This window comes from Parasteatoda tepidariorum, chromosome 3 (genome assembly GCF_043381705.1).
Source record: "Parasteatoda tepidariorum isolate YZ-2023 chromosome 3, CAS_Ptep_4.0, whole genome shotgun sequence".
Lineage (NCBI taxonomy): Eukaryota > Metazoa > Arthropoda > Arachnida > Araneae > Theridiidae > Parasteatoda > Parasteatoda tepidariorum.
The window spans coordinates 2,163,562-2,180,283 of record NC_092206.1 but is presented as its reverse complement, the minus strand read 5'-3'; the positions used below and the strand labels follow the sequence as shown (position 1 = coordinate 2,180,283).

The 16,722-nt window shown below is 30.7% G+C and overlaps 2 protein-coding genes across 7 annotated transcripts in view; one reads left to right on the top strand and one right to left on the bottom strand.

Annotated features, from left to right (window-relative positions):
• LOC107437940 (USP6 N-terminal-like protein) overlaps nucleotides 1-3,759 on the bottom strand; it is a 30,376-nt gene extending 26,617 nt beyond the window's left edge. Inside the window, exons 1-2 of one of the 5 annotated variants that reach the window (XM_016050087.3) lie at nucleotides 3,653-3,759; nucleotides 1,145-1,241 (exon numbers count right to left, since the gene is read on the bottom strand). In XM_016050087.3, the coding sequence (XP_015905573.1) occupies nucleotides 1,145-1,148 (4 nt within the window). In that variant the 5' untranslated portion in view covers nucleotides 1,149-1,241; nucleotides 3,653-3,759. Of the gene's footprint in view, nucleotides 1-1,144; nucleotides 1,242-2,388; nucleotides 2,507-3,212 lie in introns of those variants that run through there. The other 4 variants (XM_016050088.3, XM_016050089.3, XM_016050090.3 and 1 more) reach the window with 4 other exon arrangements.
• A 61-nt stretch (nucleotides 3,760-3,820) lies between these two features.
• LOC107437942 (Ribosomal protein L35) lies at nucleotides 3,821-10,125 on the top strand. Of its 2 annotated transcripts, none has more exons than XM_016050092.3 (3): nucleotides 3,821-3,960; nucleotides 6,760-6,896; nucleotides 9,876-10,125. In XM_016050092.3, exons 1-3 carry the CDS (start codon nucleotides 3,958-3,960, stop codon nucleotides 10,105-10,107), a joined length of 372 nt encoding a protein of 123 aa, XP_015905578.1. In that variant the 5' UTR covers nucleotides 3,821-3,957; the 3' UTR covers nucleotides 10,108-10,125. The 2 variants fall into 2 exon arrangements, with proteins under 2 accessions (XP_015905578.1, XP_042907732.1); XM_043051798.2 differs by lacking the exon at nucleotides 3,821-3,960 and adding an exon at nucleotides 4,057-4,113.
• The last annotated feature ends 6,597 nt before the right edge of the window (nucleotides 10,126-16,722 follow it).

The following is a 16,722-nucleotide window of genomic DNA, read 5'->3' as shown; positions in this document are numbered from 1 at the left end:
AGACATTTGATAAAACAATAAAAACTATTTATTTTCAACATTAAAATATTTTCAAAATAATTAGGAGTTTTTCTTTTATTTATAAACATTTTCAAGCACATCAACATTTTCAACATACTTTATTTATTAAAAATGATCCCACCAAAAGAAGATAGCTTAAAGAAATTTAGTGTAGCTGCTGTAGAGAACTTTCCAAAAAAGGCAAACAATGATATGTTGTGGGCAATGTTAAGAAGAAAAATAATTTAAAAAAAAAGAAAGGAGAAAACTTCTGACTAATGTGTATAACAGTCTATGCACGTGAGGCAATATTAAACCTGTTTACGAGTATGTTTATTAATTTTCGATCGCTGGCTTTCTCGAGTCCACTTTACAGTTTCTGTTGATGGAAAGCCACACAAATTTTGAACAGATCAGTTCAGATATAGCTCGAGTGCCAGAATGTGACTATTTGTGGCAGATATTGAAAATGGTACGACAGTGAGATTGTGGACTGTATGGACAAATGATTTGAAATTTTGCATGACAAAAAGTTTCTTAGAAGAGCTAGGAATGAGAACTTCTAGTAATTTTAATGATCAGTTTGGACTCAAAATTAATTTAAGTTCAGGATTCTCACATTGCGAATCAGCTATTTCATCATAGTCCACTGCCATATCGATAGAAGGGTGGGCAAGAAGCATTGAACTTATTCGGCCTAAAAATCATTTAAGTTCTTTCATTGTATTTGGTCTTACTCAGTGAAGTTTGCTGTTCTTAAACTGCTCTTGACTTTTCAATAACTCTTTAAGTGTACTTAGCATTAAATCAGTATAAATGCTAAAAACAGCAAGAGGAAATAAAAAATATTTGATACATTTCACAAATAGTGTAAAAAAAAAGATTAGAAGAATAAGAGATTTGCTTATTTTGATTGTTGAAATGTATTCCAAAATAGATGTTTCTGGAGAATATGGGGCTGTCTAGATATGGGACTTTGAACTGTGTAAAGATAAAAAAAATTTTACACTAAAAATAGTGTTATGAATTAAGAAATTTCTGGAGATTTACGAACTTTATAACAAACAAAACCAATCAATGTGGGTTATATTATTAAAAATTAAAATAATGAATACATTATGAATGATAATTAGAAAATACTCACTCATTCTGCGTTCTGTAGAAGGTCAGCATTGGTGTTAAAGGTTTGTTCAATTTTCATCCATATAAGAATGTATTAATGTAACACATTGTAAAAGCAACTAAAAAGAAGAAAAAGAGATACAGTATGTTAAAGAACAATGCAACAATCAAACTGCAATGCAAGATATTTTAAGCTAATTTTTTCACTCTATCGTATAGAAGGAGAAATGATTCAACACGTTGAGTACACATCATATTCCTCAAATTAACCAAGTTATAAAATAATAATATAGTAGAAAACCATTTATCCAATATCCAGAAAAAAAATTGCTTGGTTTTCCTGCCATTTTGAACTAGAATAATCGAAAGAAGAAAAAAAAAAAAAACAGAAATTTGACTCACTCATATCATGGCAGGACATATCAGTCAAACAAAGATGAAAGAAAAATATATCTACTTTACTAAGAAAATGTAAAAAAAGTGAAATAGAAAATGATTAAAATATAGTTTATTCAATAAGAAAGTAGGAATATTGTTAAGCTGAATTTAATCATTCAAAAAATAACCTGGAGAATTTTGTAAATTATAATTCAGTAAAAACCGTAGCATTTTTTTTCTTTTCCACTGTTCACAATAAACTTCATACTCAATAAATTAGTTCTTTCTCTTCATAAATTTTAAGATTAAGTAAGGGATTTTTTTTAATTCAATTGATCTTATAATATGCTGCCTTTCAGAGCATTTTAATATTTATGTTAGGGCCTTTTTTAACTATCATTTCCTTTTGGAAATTTACAAGTGTTGTTTTTATTTAGATTAATAAGCTTTCTTTTTATTTTATCTTTAAGTTATCTTTTTTTTTAGGCATGAAATATATTTTAATCATTGGTTTTGTTTTGCATCAGTCAATTTGGTGACTTTAATTAATGTTCAAAAAATAAATATGTGAACTGAAAAATAATTTTTTAACTTGTGAAATTTGTAAATGCTTTTATTCCTTTAAATGTTATATTTTCTTTTTAAAAAAAAAGTTAGGAGTTCTAAAAGTTCTGTTTTTCTTTATTTTCAAATGTGTTACTCTTTTTCATTGTAATTTGGGTTTGATATCATATTGAAGAACAACACTTTTCGGCCGATCCAGAAAACTGGGAAATTCAGACATCAGAGATAAAGATATTCCCGACCATGCTGGGTAATTGGTTCTCTACTGTAATATTAAACCATTAAAAAAACCTAAAAATAACATTAAAGAATCCATTCTCTCACCTGCTACTTTGCAGGGCTGCCAACATTTGAAGAGGTGCATTCACAAACAAAACATTTTGAACTAAGATAAATATATATATTAAAAATAATTCACTCTTTTTTTTCCCCCTTTTTCTCCACACACTAAAATTAAACGATTAAAAAATATATATCTAACAAAGTCAAGCGAATATATACTTGAAACAAAAAGTAGATGAAAAGAACCTTCTTCTGTGCATTATAATAACCTTCTGATAAGGAGAAGCACAAAATGAAAATTTAGTAATGTAGTGAGCAGAACTATGAGTTCGATACAATTATCAGTAAAAAAAAGTGTGATTTAATTAAAAATATTATATGCATATCATGCGAGATTTAATTAAGATTCATGCGAGATTTAATTAAAAATATTATGTGCCATCAAGTTATAACCCAATAATAAATAACATAGTTGAAAGGTCTCACTAAAGAGGATTGAATGCAGGAAATTTTTTAATGTTATGATGTAGTGAATGTTTAAAATTTTAAATAAATATATTTTAAAAATTAAAAACCTTTTTTTTTCGTTGAAGCAATTTAATAAAGAACATGATTTTTTAAGCAATATCTTCTGAATTATATTTATTCAATCTTTTGAATGATATTTATTCAATTTTTTATACTATTAAAGCATTTAGAATATCTAATATTAATTTCCTCAATTTTATTTTATTCCTTGGAACAAAGGGTGTCTATTTCAAAATTAATACAGAACTAAACGCAATATTTAATTATACAGTAATGATCCAATTCGAACTAATACACCAAAATAAATAGAACTTAGTGGGTAAACTAAGTTTCCTTACGTTTATGATACAGAACATAAATCTTCTCCCCTAGTAAAAATCTTATGCTGTACGAAGTTATGTATACTCAAAACATCTGTAATTCCATATCATTGTTATTCCTGGTGCCATACTAAAAACTAAACTATATCAAGAAAATCTGATAAAAACTAGAATACCTATTCATTCCAAACGATTTCACACTACAATGTAAACTATACATATAAAAGATTACGTATTACTCAAAACAATTCACTTTCCAAGTGGATTAGAATACTCATCATAATAAACTCTAGAGCGAATACATTTTGATGGCAAGGAAGCTATATGACAGATAAAATAAAGTCATTCATTACACATTTTAAAAACACTCAATGAATGTTCAAAGCTTTACTTAAAACCAACCAATGATATTTTTATCCAATCGTAAAAAAACTTCTTACAATAAATCAAAGTATTACCTATAAAAAAGAAAAAATTTCATTCTTTTTAAAAAAAAATTTTATTAGCTTATCGCAGAATTACCGGAATATTTGTTTGTTTGTTACGCTTTTGTCTGTCTGTTTCTGCCTCCTTGAATTATCAATCAGTTTAACAGGCTGAAAGTGATGTTTTAGCATTACAAAGCTATAAGCACAGATCTTTTTTGAAGGACACTTGTCGCTCAAATTTGTATTTATATTACTCAAACCTTAAAAAACTGAACGTTGAACAAGGAGTTAAGTTTTGGTGTCTGCCATACATATTTAATTGTTTTTCGTGAAAAATGGTATGTTTAATTTAAGATAATTCTCGTTTCTTATTAATATGAATTATTTAATGTTCTTATATTGGATTGTCGTTTTTTTGTTCTCTTTGCCACTTTAATGATGTTTTAAGATTATACCTGAGGGTCTATAGTCTTGATCTAGATGTGATCATGGTATTTATTGTTATATTCATGCATTTTTTTTTTGTAAAATTATGCACATAATGCTTCAGTAATAATTATTGAAGTTTCTTAGGGTTTAATCCATTTCATAATTCTCACTTAAATTAACCCGTAGGAAAAAATTATAATTACAATTGATGTGGTTTTGCGAAAAAAAATTCTCACTATTTTGGTGCCTTGAAACGTGCAAAACGTCTAATTCAGGGGCTCTAGTTCTGTTAATTGATAAGCAGATTTTTTATTTTATAAATTTGTGATACCAATTGGTTGATTGAAGTTGTAAATTGTTTGATTTCTAGAGGATATCTACATTGTTATTAGGGCAAGCTAGTTTCTAATTGCGCATTTAGATAATCACTTTTTGATATTTCATCGTAAATACAAGCATTTTTTCGCCATTTGTTCGTTTCGCCATTCGAAATTTTAATACAATGTTTATGTCAACAGCATTAATAATGTCACATAGCTTCAGGTTTATTCTTGTATACTGCTCTAGTCTAAAAGCAATCAATGATTAACCCCAACCTATTCCTATTTCTTTCCCATTCATTTATTATTTTCTCCTCCCTAATTGCACATTGACTCTTAATTTGTAAAAAAAAATTAAAAAAGAAAAACTAGTTTTGCCTTGTGCTAATAATTTTAACATGATCATGTATAGTATTTGTAAATTATTTAAAAAAAATTGTATAATAATGCTTTAAAGGTGCACATTTTCTAATATTTGACTATGCATATTAGAAAAAGATATCCCTGTTTTTCTTGTTTGAATTTACCTAAAACTTATTTTTTTTTAAATTTGTAGCAATTATATGTTTTATTAATGTTTTGATGGAATATTTATGTTTCCCTAAACCACCAACAGGCATTCTCGTATAAGAGTTTGGGAAAATTATTCAATCACTTTAAGTACTCAATGCCTAAGATTTTTGTACTCAGTGTTAGAGCTTACGGTTATAATGTAGTTTAATTTTTATTTTGCATGAATTCTTATCTGAAATTGTTAGAAAAATTTTGTGTGAAGCAAAATTTCTAATAGTGTGAATTTTTGCACAAGTCACTTGATGAATTTTTTTAAATTAGTTTGATCGGTTTAAATATCAAAACACAAATATTGCCGCATAAGCTTTCATTTACTAATTATGAGTTTGCACTAAGAAATTTCTTTTCTTTTTTTAGGTAAAAATTTGAAGTGAATGTAATATGGCTTTTTTTTTTCCTAGAAGCAAGTAGTTCTGCAAATAGAAATTGTTTGCTTTTGTGTTTTTTTTTCTATGATGATGCAGAGTATAACAGTTTTGGTTATACCTATCATTTCAATTAGTCATAAATTTGAAAATCTAAAATGTAGCAGATAACCTGTGTGACCAATGTTTTAATTTTCGAAACTAGGACTAGGTGGTAAATCGATTATCATGAAATATCGATTGATTGTATTGGCATTAAGGGAAAGTCATGTCAGCAAGTCGATGTAATGACTCATTTTAAGCAGTGCACCAGAAATCTGATTTAAGTTGCTGGTGTAAAACAACACTCGCAGTTTAACGTGTGACGGTCCTTGCCCATGCTAAGACTGTCGCCATGCTGGCAAAGATTTCGTCCAGCTGCATAGATTGTTGATTAGCAAGCATTACATAGTTGATTAACAAGCATGTCTAAACGATGTTAGATCGGGTTTTAACGTTTCTTGTATATAATTTTCAGTAAGACTTGCTGCTTGTGGCTCATTTTGTTTTGCATTATTTCGTCACTTTCCCCCCTTTTTATGCGGGATTGTCTGTCGGGGTTTTACGATACATATCAATTATTTTTGGTAAACCTACTGTTACTTTGCCTACTCTTTTTGTATTTAACTTTTATAAAAGCTTGGTTTTTTGTTTTAAATTTATTTAGTGGACGCAAGTATGATAATTTGATTATTCTTGAACCTTTTTAGTCGTTTTTTATTTTTAGAAAAATTAAAGCAAAACCGACATAATTTAATTTGCTTAATTGCTTATTAGTTAAAACAGATTTTTTTTTATAATTAAATAATAAGTTAAGCAATGTTTTGACTCTCTTTAGTAATCTAACAATAGTGCTTAGAAGGAAGAAGAAAAAAAATTCTTAAAATTCTTTCACTACTTGTTTGTTTTATATCTTGTTCAACAGTCAGAATCATTTTTAAATTCTTTAGTCAATTTTTTTTTCAAGAAAGTAAATAATAATTTATTTTTACATCTATTTAGTACACTAATTAATAAATCTTTATTATTTTAAATAAATCCTCGAAGCGAGAGAACAAATTTCCAGCTAAGCGTTTCCCATTTGTAACCCTTAAAGTATTTACCTCCCACAAGATTAAGTAAGGTTTGTTTTTTTAAAGAAAAGGCAAGTCTTGAGGGGCTTTTCACTATTTTAACATTTAACATCTTATGTTAGTTCAGATTTGCCTTTCATAAACAGCTTTAATTCATCTTATAATGATATGATTTAAAAATATAATTGAAATATAAAGTTTAGGTTTAATAATGTTGCCTCTTCTGTTCATATCCACTAAGATTCTCTTCAAATACTAAGGGTACCTTTGTTTTTAAAAAAGTTACCTATCTTTTCTGCAATTGTGATTTGAGCTTACTAAAAGATTTCTTTTAATAGGCCAAGGTAAAGACTAAAGAACTCCGAGGTAAGAAGAGAGAAGAAGTAATGAAGCAGTTGGATGAGCTGAAACAAGAATTAGCATCGCTGCGAGTTTCTAAAGTTACTGGAGGTGCAGCATCAAAATTATCTAAGATGTAAGTTTGTTTATTTTTCAACCTCTAGGTGTCTTTATTTTTGATCAGGGAAAAAAGAGTGCTTATTTTAGATTTTCATTTTTTAAAAGCCTTGAAGGTGCTTATTTAATTGGGCGTGTTTAAGATATTTTTTTACTTACCTATTTTGTGAAATTTATATTAAAGAAGTCAACAGAAAAATATGGTAAATTATGTTAAAAGTATTTTGTGAACTGGACAGAATCATGCTTTTCACATTGTTCTATTAAACGTTTTTATTCATCCGCAATATAAGTTCCGCCTATCGTTTTACATGTTTGTTGCCCTATTTGCTAGTCCACGTATGTGTCTGCTAAGCTGGGTTCGGTGAGATTCTTGCTCTCTCATTTGCAGCTCTGCTGCCTGTAGCAAGATGTTCTAAATTACAGGCTTCATTTTCCACCCTCTGACATTGAACCGAGAAACATCTTTGATCCTTTTAGAATGGCTAATCGGGGGTCAGTTTAAAAGAAATTTGGGTTCGTAAACAGACCCTTCACTAATTTGTTTATCTTCATTGTTGTTTTGTTAATCGAATAAACCCTTACCGGGGTGGGATGGTTAATATTAAATCTAAATGTTATTTTAATTTATTTTTTTGTGGATAAATAATAGGTCAATTTATTCATAGAATTAATTAATGGAATATTATAAATTTAAGAATTGTTTAAATTTACTTAATGCGTAACACATTAAAAGTGATACATAACTAAGTTGAGTTATTTTGTTTCCATTATTCGTCCAAAATGAATATTCTGTGTTGAGTAGTATAAGCTAAGTACCAAGTATTTGTATGTTGCATCTCTAATTTAGTAGCAGCAATCGTTGAGCGGAATCTTGTGTCTATTTACAATTTAAAAACTTCTTGAAAAGGTTTTTAGCAATTTTTGCAATAGCAGGACCCTATTTGCGCGAATTCACAACGGCATGACCCTGGTTGAAAGAATGTGACTAAACGCTTCTTTTATATTCACAAATTATAAGTAGGTTTCCCCCCTTCTCAATTTTCTTCTTCGGTCCGACAGCCCCTTACAAGCCTAGGCTGCCTCAACTGCGCGTAGCTGCCAACGCCTCCTATCCATGACGACTTTTTTCTAGTTGTTAATCTTTATTACTTTGAGATCTTTAATAGTGTCATCTAGTCGGAGGTCTTCCTCTGGCGCGAGATCCAGAAGGATTTTGAAAGGTGGCGATTCGTACTGCGTTGTTTTCTGGGCCTCTCTAGATATGGCCAAGCCATCTGAATATTTCCCCAATTTTACCTTTCACTAAATGTCTTTGCTGGCCCCTGCTAATATAATCATGAAAAGAGTTATTTGTCAAAGACTGATTATTTTATGATCATGTACAGTCTGAAAATTATTTGGCATTTTGTTAATGTATATAGTGCTTAAAAAGTGCTTATTTTTTGTTGAAAGATTTGACTGTGAATCCTGTCTGCTGTTTAATAAAAATTCTCCTGTTTTTTTTTTACCATTTTAAAAATTTCCGTCAAATGAGTACGTTTCCTTAAAGAAGTTTTGTGCAGATTATTACTTGCTTGAATATAAATGTCAATAATATTAAAAGAAACCCTCATCATCATCTTTGACGGATTGGGTGCCTATTACTATTCAAAATTGTGAATAAGCTTTAATATATAACATTTCAAGATCATTTAATGGGAAATCATAGCTGGAAAATATTGCAGGTTCTCTATTTTGATGCCTATAAAAATCTATAATTCCCTATGTGTAAAACATTTAGTATATTTTGCAACAATTGTCATGAAATTTATGATTTGTAAAGTCTACTGCATATTTTTCTATCAGTATTGGCCCACCCTTGGAGGGGTAGAGGTAATGTGCAGCTTACATTGCTTACACTGTTAATCCGGAAAATGTATTAATCATAAATTCTATTTTTTTAAAAGTAAGTATTCAAATAAAATAATTTTACAGCTTCATCTAGTTTTATTAAATAAAAAGCCAAAAAAAATCTCAGTTTTTACTCTTTAAAAAGAAGTTTTCACATACAGCGCCCGATGATCCAATAAGCTTGTATTTTAAATTATGGTTTGACCGTTACGTAGTTGCCAACTGTGAAGTCTAAGACATCTTTTCTGAATTGAGTGTCTATTACTATTCAAGATTGCAGTGCTCGGTGAATGAATCGGCTAATTGTCAATTTTAAATAAAATTGAGATTTCATGGGAAAAGTTCTCATTTTAGTTTAATTTAGAAATACATTCATTTATATTGCTTAGTCTGTTCATTCCAAAGATACTCAGTGGGAGAACCAGATGAGTGACTTGGCTGCAAATAGTCAGTAAATATCCCTAGAAAATCACTTTCTAGGCATCAAACATTAAGGCCCAGGGGTAGAGGGGGGAAATGGTGAAAGTGAAAATCTTGAAACAGCTTCCATACACTTAAGATGAATTTGTTTTTTATGAATCAATGGTTGAACGTGGTGCATAGCTTTTCCCAAATCCGTGTTGATTTTTGTCATCATAAAACATACTTTTACATTGTTCTATCCAACATTTTCACAATTCATTCGACCACAATCCATTTGGTCATGTCGTTGGTCCACAAGCGTTTATCATTTTACCTGTTAGATGAAATACTTGTGAGTCTGCTCATGCATCTACTGAGCTGGGGGTGATAGGATTCTTGCACTCAAGTAAAAAAATAAAATTAATCAAAATTATTTTTCAGCACTAGTTATTAAATGTATTTTCTGCAAATGTGCTAATTTTTTTTTTACTAGAACGCTAACATTTATATCAAAGTTATCATATTGGCCACCAACTTGACTGAATGGGTCGTGGTATATGACAATTCAGTCATTTAATAAAGTTTTAGTCTTATTTTTGATAAATTTTTGTTTTTATTTAGGCAACCATTTTCATTGTTTTCAGCTACTAAATGCTACTATTTTTTTCATCTGTGTTATATACCTTATCTTCTGTTATTGCAGTTACATTGTGAGAAAATCCATTGCAAGGGTTCTGACTGTCATCAACCAGAACCAGAAGGAGAATTTGAGGAAGCTGTACAAGCAAAAGAAGTACAAGCCTAAGGATCTCCGTCCTAAGAAGACTAGAGCAATGAGAAGAGCCCTCACTAAAAGACAACAAAATCTTAAGACTCCTAAAGAACAGAAAAAATTGAGAGTTTGGCCAATGAGAACGTATGCTGTTAAAGCTTAAATAAATTAATTCATCTCCTTTGTGTCTTTCATTCTTTTTAAGGCACACTTTCACTACTGTTAAGCAGAGTTGGTTAGGTTTGTCCACGGTTTAAACCGTCTTGCCCAGAACCTATTTTATCACAATTTTCTAAAAATATTGTGAGAAATAAGATTTTTAATTTTTGAACAAGAAACACTTTGTCAAGTGGTTTGTTTAAAAAAAATTAATTATTTTTAATATTGCATTATTTATTCTTATGCAGAAACATAATTTATCAGTATTAAATGCAGTATGAATCATATTTAAAAGGCTTTACTTGTTCAATGAATTGTGGAGCTTCAAAAGTTAGGAATATTTTCCTATTATATTTTATTATTTTCCTTTAATAAGTTAGAGCAAATAGTGTCGAATTTTTGTTAATCAATGAGGTGTGTACAATGATGGCACATATAAAATGTTTGCCTTTTTGTCAATGTTTAAGATTTCGGACACTTTAAGACAATAAAACCCTTACCCTGTTAAGGCTTAATCACTTATCTTATGGATGTTTTTAGTTTTTCCGTACAAATTGGAACACTACAGTGTAATTTATTTCTTTTCACCTTTTAAAAGCCCATTCTGTAGGTATACTCAGTTTCATTTACTGAAATATTATTTGTAGCTTTGCCTAGTGAACCTCACTCAAAAGCACGGTTATTATACAGGATTTTTTTTTTTTTACTTCCAGATTTGAGCTTCTACGCTTACCCCTATTATTGAACCCACGAGTTAATCTAAGAAATCATTTTTGAATTTGGCATTAATTCGTAGTCGTTTTCGCATGTTTTTTTTTTTTTTTTTAAATTGAAGCAATGTTATTTCAGTTCCCCTTTTCCTAGTGCTATAGTCGATCTTGAATGTGTGATTTGTGCTTTTCCGCCCCAGCGATTACTCTGGGCACGGATAACTGCATGCAAGACAAACAATACATGCCTAATTTTTTTCTTTACCTTACTGATTTTCATTACTTTTTGTTATTGTTGCTTTTAAAAATTTCGGTCCTATTAAGTTTAATGATGTTAATAAAATTTTTCCTTGTTAAAGAACTAAGTTTTAAATTTCGCTCTTGTTCTTCAAAAAATGAACTTTGAATACAGAGGACTTTAAAAGTATTTTTTCTACTGGCTTGATTTGGGAAAAGGAGAGGTAAATGAAAACTGATTTTTACATGTAAAGGATAAGATGATTGTTAACTTTTTTTAGAAGGTAATTGTTTTTGTGGTTTTATTTCCAATAATTAAACTAAGGATTGGATAAATTGCAGTTTCATTTATAATTATTTAACATGTATTCACCAAGATCAGGGTTTTCTTCAGTAATTATCAAAACTAAGAGTGTTATGTTGAAGTAATTCACGAACATAATTGATGGAACATTTCTAATTTTACTTGTATGTTAGTTTCAAAATAGTTGTAATTATCCTTACTCCAAAATGGTTAGTTTATAACAATTGTCAAAAGATTTTTTTGGACGTGACTGTTAAAACGAGATACTTAGCGTTTTAAAAGGTGCTTAATTTTTCCCTTTTTCAAAATGAGATTTTTCCTTAATTATGTTGATTTTCACTTCGAATTATGTTCACGTTGTTCTATTCCGCGTTTTCATACATAATTCAACCCCAATCTAATAGGGCGTATAGTCAGTCCGTAGCGTATGAAATCGCCATTTGTTTTACAGGATTCAAAATTGCCTAGTTATAATATTTTTTTAACTAACTTAAGAATATTTTTTGAGTGCTTAAAAGGTGCTTATTTTTTGTTGATTAATTTGGCTTCAATTGTCAACCCTGCCTAATTATATTTTTAGTAGATTTGTTACATATTAAAAGAGTGTAGACCATTGTTGAACAGCCGATTGAATTTGCAGCTGCAAATGTTCGACTCCATACCCTTGTAATTTTTTACCCAATCCAGAAGACAAGGGAATCCATGGATCAAGTATTGGTAACTGAAATTTTGCCTTCGTGGAGGACTTTTTGATGGAACGAACCAATACCTCCACCTCCTAGATGGGAAGAAAGCCGAAGGACGCAAAACGATGACTCATACAGTTAGGCCCAGATTTGCTGATCACTTCTGACGATGACGAGTTTTTTTTTTCCTTCTGTTTCTGTTAACACTTTTTCGTTACTCTTCTACTAATTTTTAACTTTCTACAAATTATTATTATTTTTTTTTTTGTCTAGATTAAATGTTCATAAATTGTGTAAAAATGCTTAATATATTTGTTTTCAGAAATGATTAACAATAAATCAATTCTAACAAAAATAACTGCTGTGTGAATGAAAAAAAAATATTATTTTTAAGCATTAAATACCAGATTTATTTTATAAATCGGAAAATTTTATCTAACTTTTGGTTACAAAATGTATGGATCAGGGCTGATTGTGCACCGGAAAAAATCCGGATTTCCGGAATTTTCGCTCACAGTGATCCGGAAGTTTCCGGAGATCGAAGGTCCAGATGTTTAAAAAAATCATTGATCACAGAAATTTCTGGAAATCAATTTTCAAAGGTGGAACTTAAAATCACAATTTATTTTATTTCTTTGTAAGGGAGAGCCAATGAGATACTTTAGCAGGGTTTCTCAACCTGTGGTTCATGAACCCCTAAGGGGTCCATGAGTTATATTTGGGGGGTCCGCTGACCACTCCTAATTTTTAAAATGTTTGGAAGCCTACCCATTGCTTGTAAAGCGAGCTATGGCAGCTATAATTCCGTTTCCTGCAGTGTATCTTTACAAAGTGGGATTTTCCACACTTGTGACAATAAAAACATAACATCCAAATCGATTGAATGTTGAACATGATATGCACGTTGCTTTGTCGAAAACCATCCCCCAATTCAATTTATTAATTAAGGAAAAGAAGCAGCAACCTTCATAAAAATTTTGCATACTATTAAAATAATAAAATTAAATGTTTTCTAATAATTAATGTTTTTTACAATTATTTTTTTCACAGGGGGGTGGTCCGTGACTTCTTAAAAAATTTTAAAAGGGGTCCATTATATCAAACAGGTTAAGAAACACTGCTTTATAGGCTTATATTCGTGATTACTATTCATTTTTTATCAGTAAATGGTTGTTATAATCATAAACTCAAGAACGAAAGACATGTTTGTAAATTTTAATTACTTCTCCAGATCATCATTGGTATGTGTAAAATTTTAAATATATTTTAAGGAAACTAAGAAATATTGAGAAAACGGAAGAAAAAAAACATGTTTAAATTTTTTTCAATATAAACTGTTTTTTTTTTTAACTTAAGAAATTTTCCGGAATTTTGACTTGGACTCACAATCACCCCTGATGGATTAAAAACAAAGAAATATATTTTTAAAGGGATTTTACACATTTATTATTATAGAATAGGATACTTACATTTTTGGATTTTAATGATTATGTTTTGCATGTTATTAAAACTAGAGCATACTATAAAATAGAAATTGTTTCTAAACAATGACATAAAATGAGCTTAGGAAAATTTAGAAAATCAAATACAGTCTTCAAACAGGGTTTAGATAGAAAAAAACATGATTATAATTTGTATTTTTTTCCTGTGGGAGTGTGATTGTTAGAAGTGGTAAACTAAATTAAAGTAAGCAACCTTAGATAACAAATATTTTATTAAATAGCAAATTCAAAAGATGATAAATAAATTGAAAACACAAATTTTACTGAAATATGTTAAACTTTCAGTAACATTTAAAAATAATTCTAATGTCATTTTCCTTGAAATGCATCTCACATACCTATAAAAAATGAAAACATTATTTATGTGTGCATTTAAAATAAATATTATATACTATATTCATGTATGAAAAATTAATAGATTTAAATTTCATAATCAAATAGAAAAAATTTTGCTTTAAGCAGTTACAATATATTATGGTCAAACAAAAATCACTTAAGTTTGAGCAAAAATTTAATAAAATTATTAATATTTTTATAAAATAAAACTCTAATAAAAATAACTATATATATAAAAATAGTTATTTTGTCATTATACACAAAATTTATTACAATAGTTTCGATATGATTGATAAGAACAACTTAATTATTACGATTAATTTATCCACAATTTAAAATAATTTACTCTAAGTAAAAATATAATAAAGAATCATAATTACATTTTTAAAAATAAAAACAAATATTACTCACTTTAGAATTCTTTGTAACNCCAGGAACTGGTATATATCGTCCAAATGGACTTAGCCTGTGCCAGATAAAGAATAAAAACTTTTACTTTTTACAAGTATTACATGTTGTCTTAGATTTTGAAGTTATTTCTCATCTATTATATCAACTGCAGTTCAATGAAATTAAGTTAAAAACATCCAACTTATCGTAACAGTTAAATTTTTTTTCAATAGCTAATTATATGCCAAGTGTAAAAATAGTAAAACAAGATAGATGTTTCTGGGTTCCTGACTCACCGTTTGCCTTCGTTATGAAAAGAGCAAAACAAACATTGCTTATAAGTTATTTACCTTCCAAACGAAATTGTGAAAATGAACAGTCTACCTCTAGTGTGGTCAATTCACCCAATTGCGATACAATACGCAATGAAACTGCATCTGAAACGGTGTCAAATACTTTAAATCTTGGACTATACGTAAATGATGTCAGTGACATGAATCGAACACTAGTCTACAATTTGATTAAGAAGCCTAATGCTCCTGAAGCCAACTATATTTTCCCTACCTCTGAAGGTAAAAGAAAGTTACGTTTTCAACGTAAATGGCTGAATGAATACAAGTGGTTGACGTATTCTGAAAAGTTGGAAGCGGCTCTATGTAAATATTGCGGTTTGGTTCTACTACCTGTGGCAATGCAAAGTCCAATGTTTTCAGGAAATGCAAAGTAGAGTATAATATGCAAATGATTAGAATTTCAGACCCGTAGCGCATGCGTATGCTGAGCAGCGCCCTCTGAAAGGCGGATAGATCCAAATAAATAGACGGCTGTAGCGAGGCGTGTATGGTTATCTGCTAGTGGTAAACGTTAGTTCAGATGTTACTTATGCCTCTTCGGCGAAAGAGAGCGAGATTTCAACAACTTACGGAGTTTGAAAGGGGGAGAATCATCAGCCTTCGTGAAGCTGGATTGTCTCATCGTGCAGTAGCCGCTCGTGTGCAGCGTAACAGCAGCACAGTGATGCGTGTTTGGAAGCAGTGGACGGACGAGTGTCAGAAAACTCGGAAATCCGGGAGTGGACCCCGAAATGTCACGTCAGCTCGCGATGATAGACACCTGGTCCTCATGGCGCTGACCGGCCGTACCGCTCCCTCCCTCTAGACAACTGGCAGCACAGTGGTCAATAGCTGCAGGTGTTTCATTGTGTGCTTCATTAATTCGTAGGCGTCAACTGCAGCGTGGACTGCGCGCAAGGACTCTTTTATACATGATCACCATCACGCTAAACCATAGCCGCCTGAGGCTACAATAGCCAATCAGCATGAGGACTGGCGTGCTGATTGGCAGCATGTCATGTTTTCTGACGAATCCCGCTTTAATTTGTGGTACCATGATGGCCGCATTCGTGTCAGACGCTATGCCTGTGAACGCCACATTCCGGAGTACATTATCGAACGCCACAGTGGACGAACACCCGGAGTTATGGTCTGGGGTGCCATAGCATATCATGGACGATCTCAATTGCTACGAATTGTGGGTAATCTGAACAACAACCGGTACATCAGTGAAGTTTTACAGCCCCAAGCTGTTCCCTTCCTTCAAGCCTTGCCAGGCGCTGTATTTCAACAAGACAATGCCCGTCCTCATATTGCTAGGACTGTTCAATCCTTCCTTGCATTGCGACAGGTACAGCTTCTTCCTTGGCCTGCGTATTCCCCAGATATGTCACCGATTGAACATGTGTGTCATTTCGTTGGTCGGTGCCTCGCTCGTGATCCTCGTCCTGTTACTTCTACAGACGAACTTTGGGTACGCATGCAAACTATATGGAATGTTCTTCCTCAGACAGACATTCAAAATTTGCTTGACTCCATGCCACGTCGTGTAGCAACGCTTATTGCGGTGCGCGGTGGCTACGCAAAATACTGATTTCGATCTCTTCTTATTGTTTGTTTGCTTTGAAAGTTTAATCATTTATTTGTACCACTACCACTCAACTGTGTAGTAAATTTCATTCAATTATGACGATTCCTTCATGGTGCTGCAATTTTCACAAACGGGAGTTTATTTATAAATATTAAGGAATAAAAATTCAAATTATATTATCAATGTTTAAATTTCCTTATAGCCGTAATATTTTAATTTAGAAAGAAATTATTTATGTACTTATATTTATTTCATTTAATGCCCATATTAAAAAATCATTATAATTGAAAAAGGTTTAATTCTAAAAAAAATGACACATACGTCATCTCTGCTAGAGTTAGCTAACTAGAAAATAATTCAGGTTAAGAAGAGTTAAACACTATATAGAATACAGTTATATTCTATAAGTTTTACAATTTTTCATTCACGTCAACAGGGTGCTCTACAAATGGGGATCTGAAATCTGGAAGTAAAACAAACACTATATTCTTAGAAGAACAAATAACTGGTATTCATTTAACATCCATGAGT

What these genes read in the sequence shown, in the direction of transcription:
- LOC107437942 (XM_016050092.3), top strand. An exon ending in GCATCAAAATTATCTAAGAT is followed by an intron (nt 6,897 to 9,875) that starts GTAAGTTTGTTT and finishes CTGTTATTGCAG; the next exon opens with TTACATTGTGAGAAAATCCA.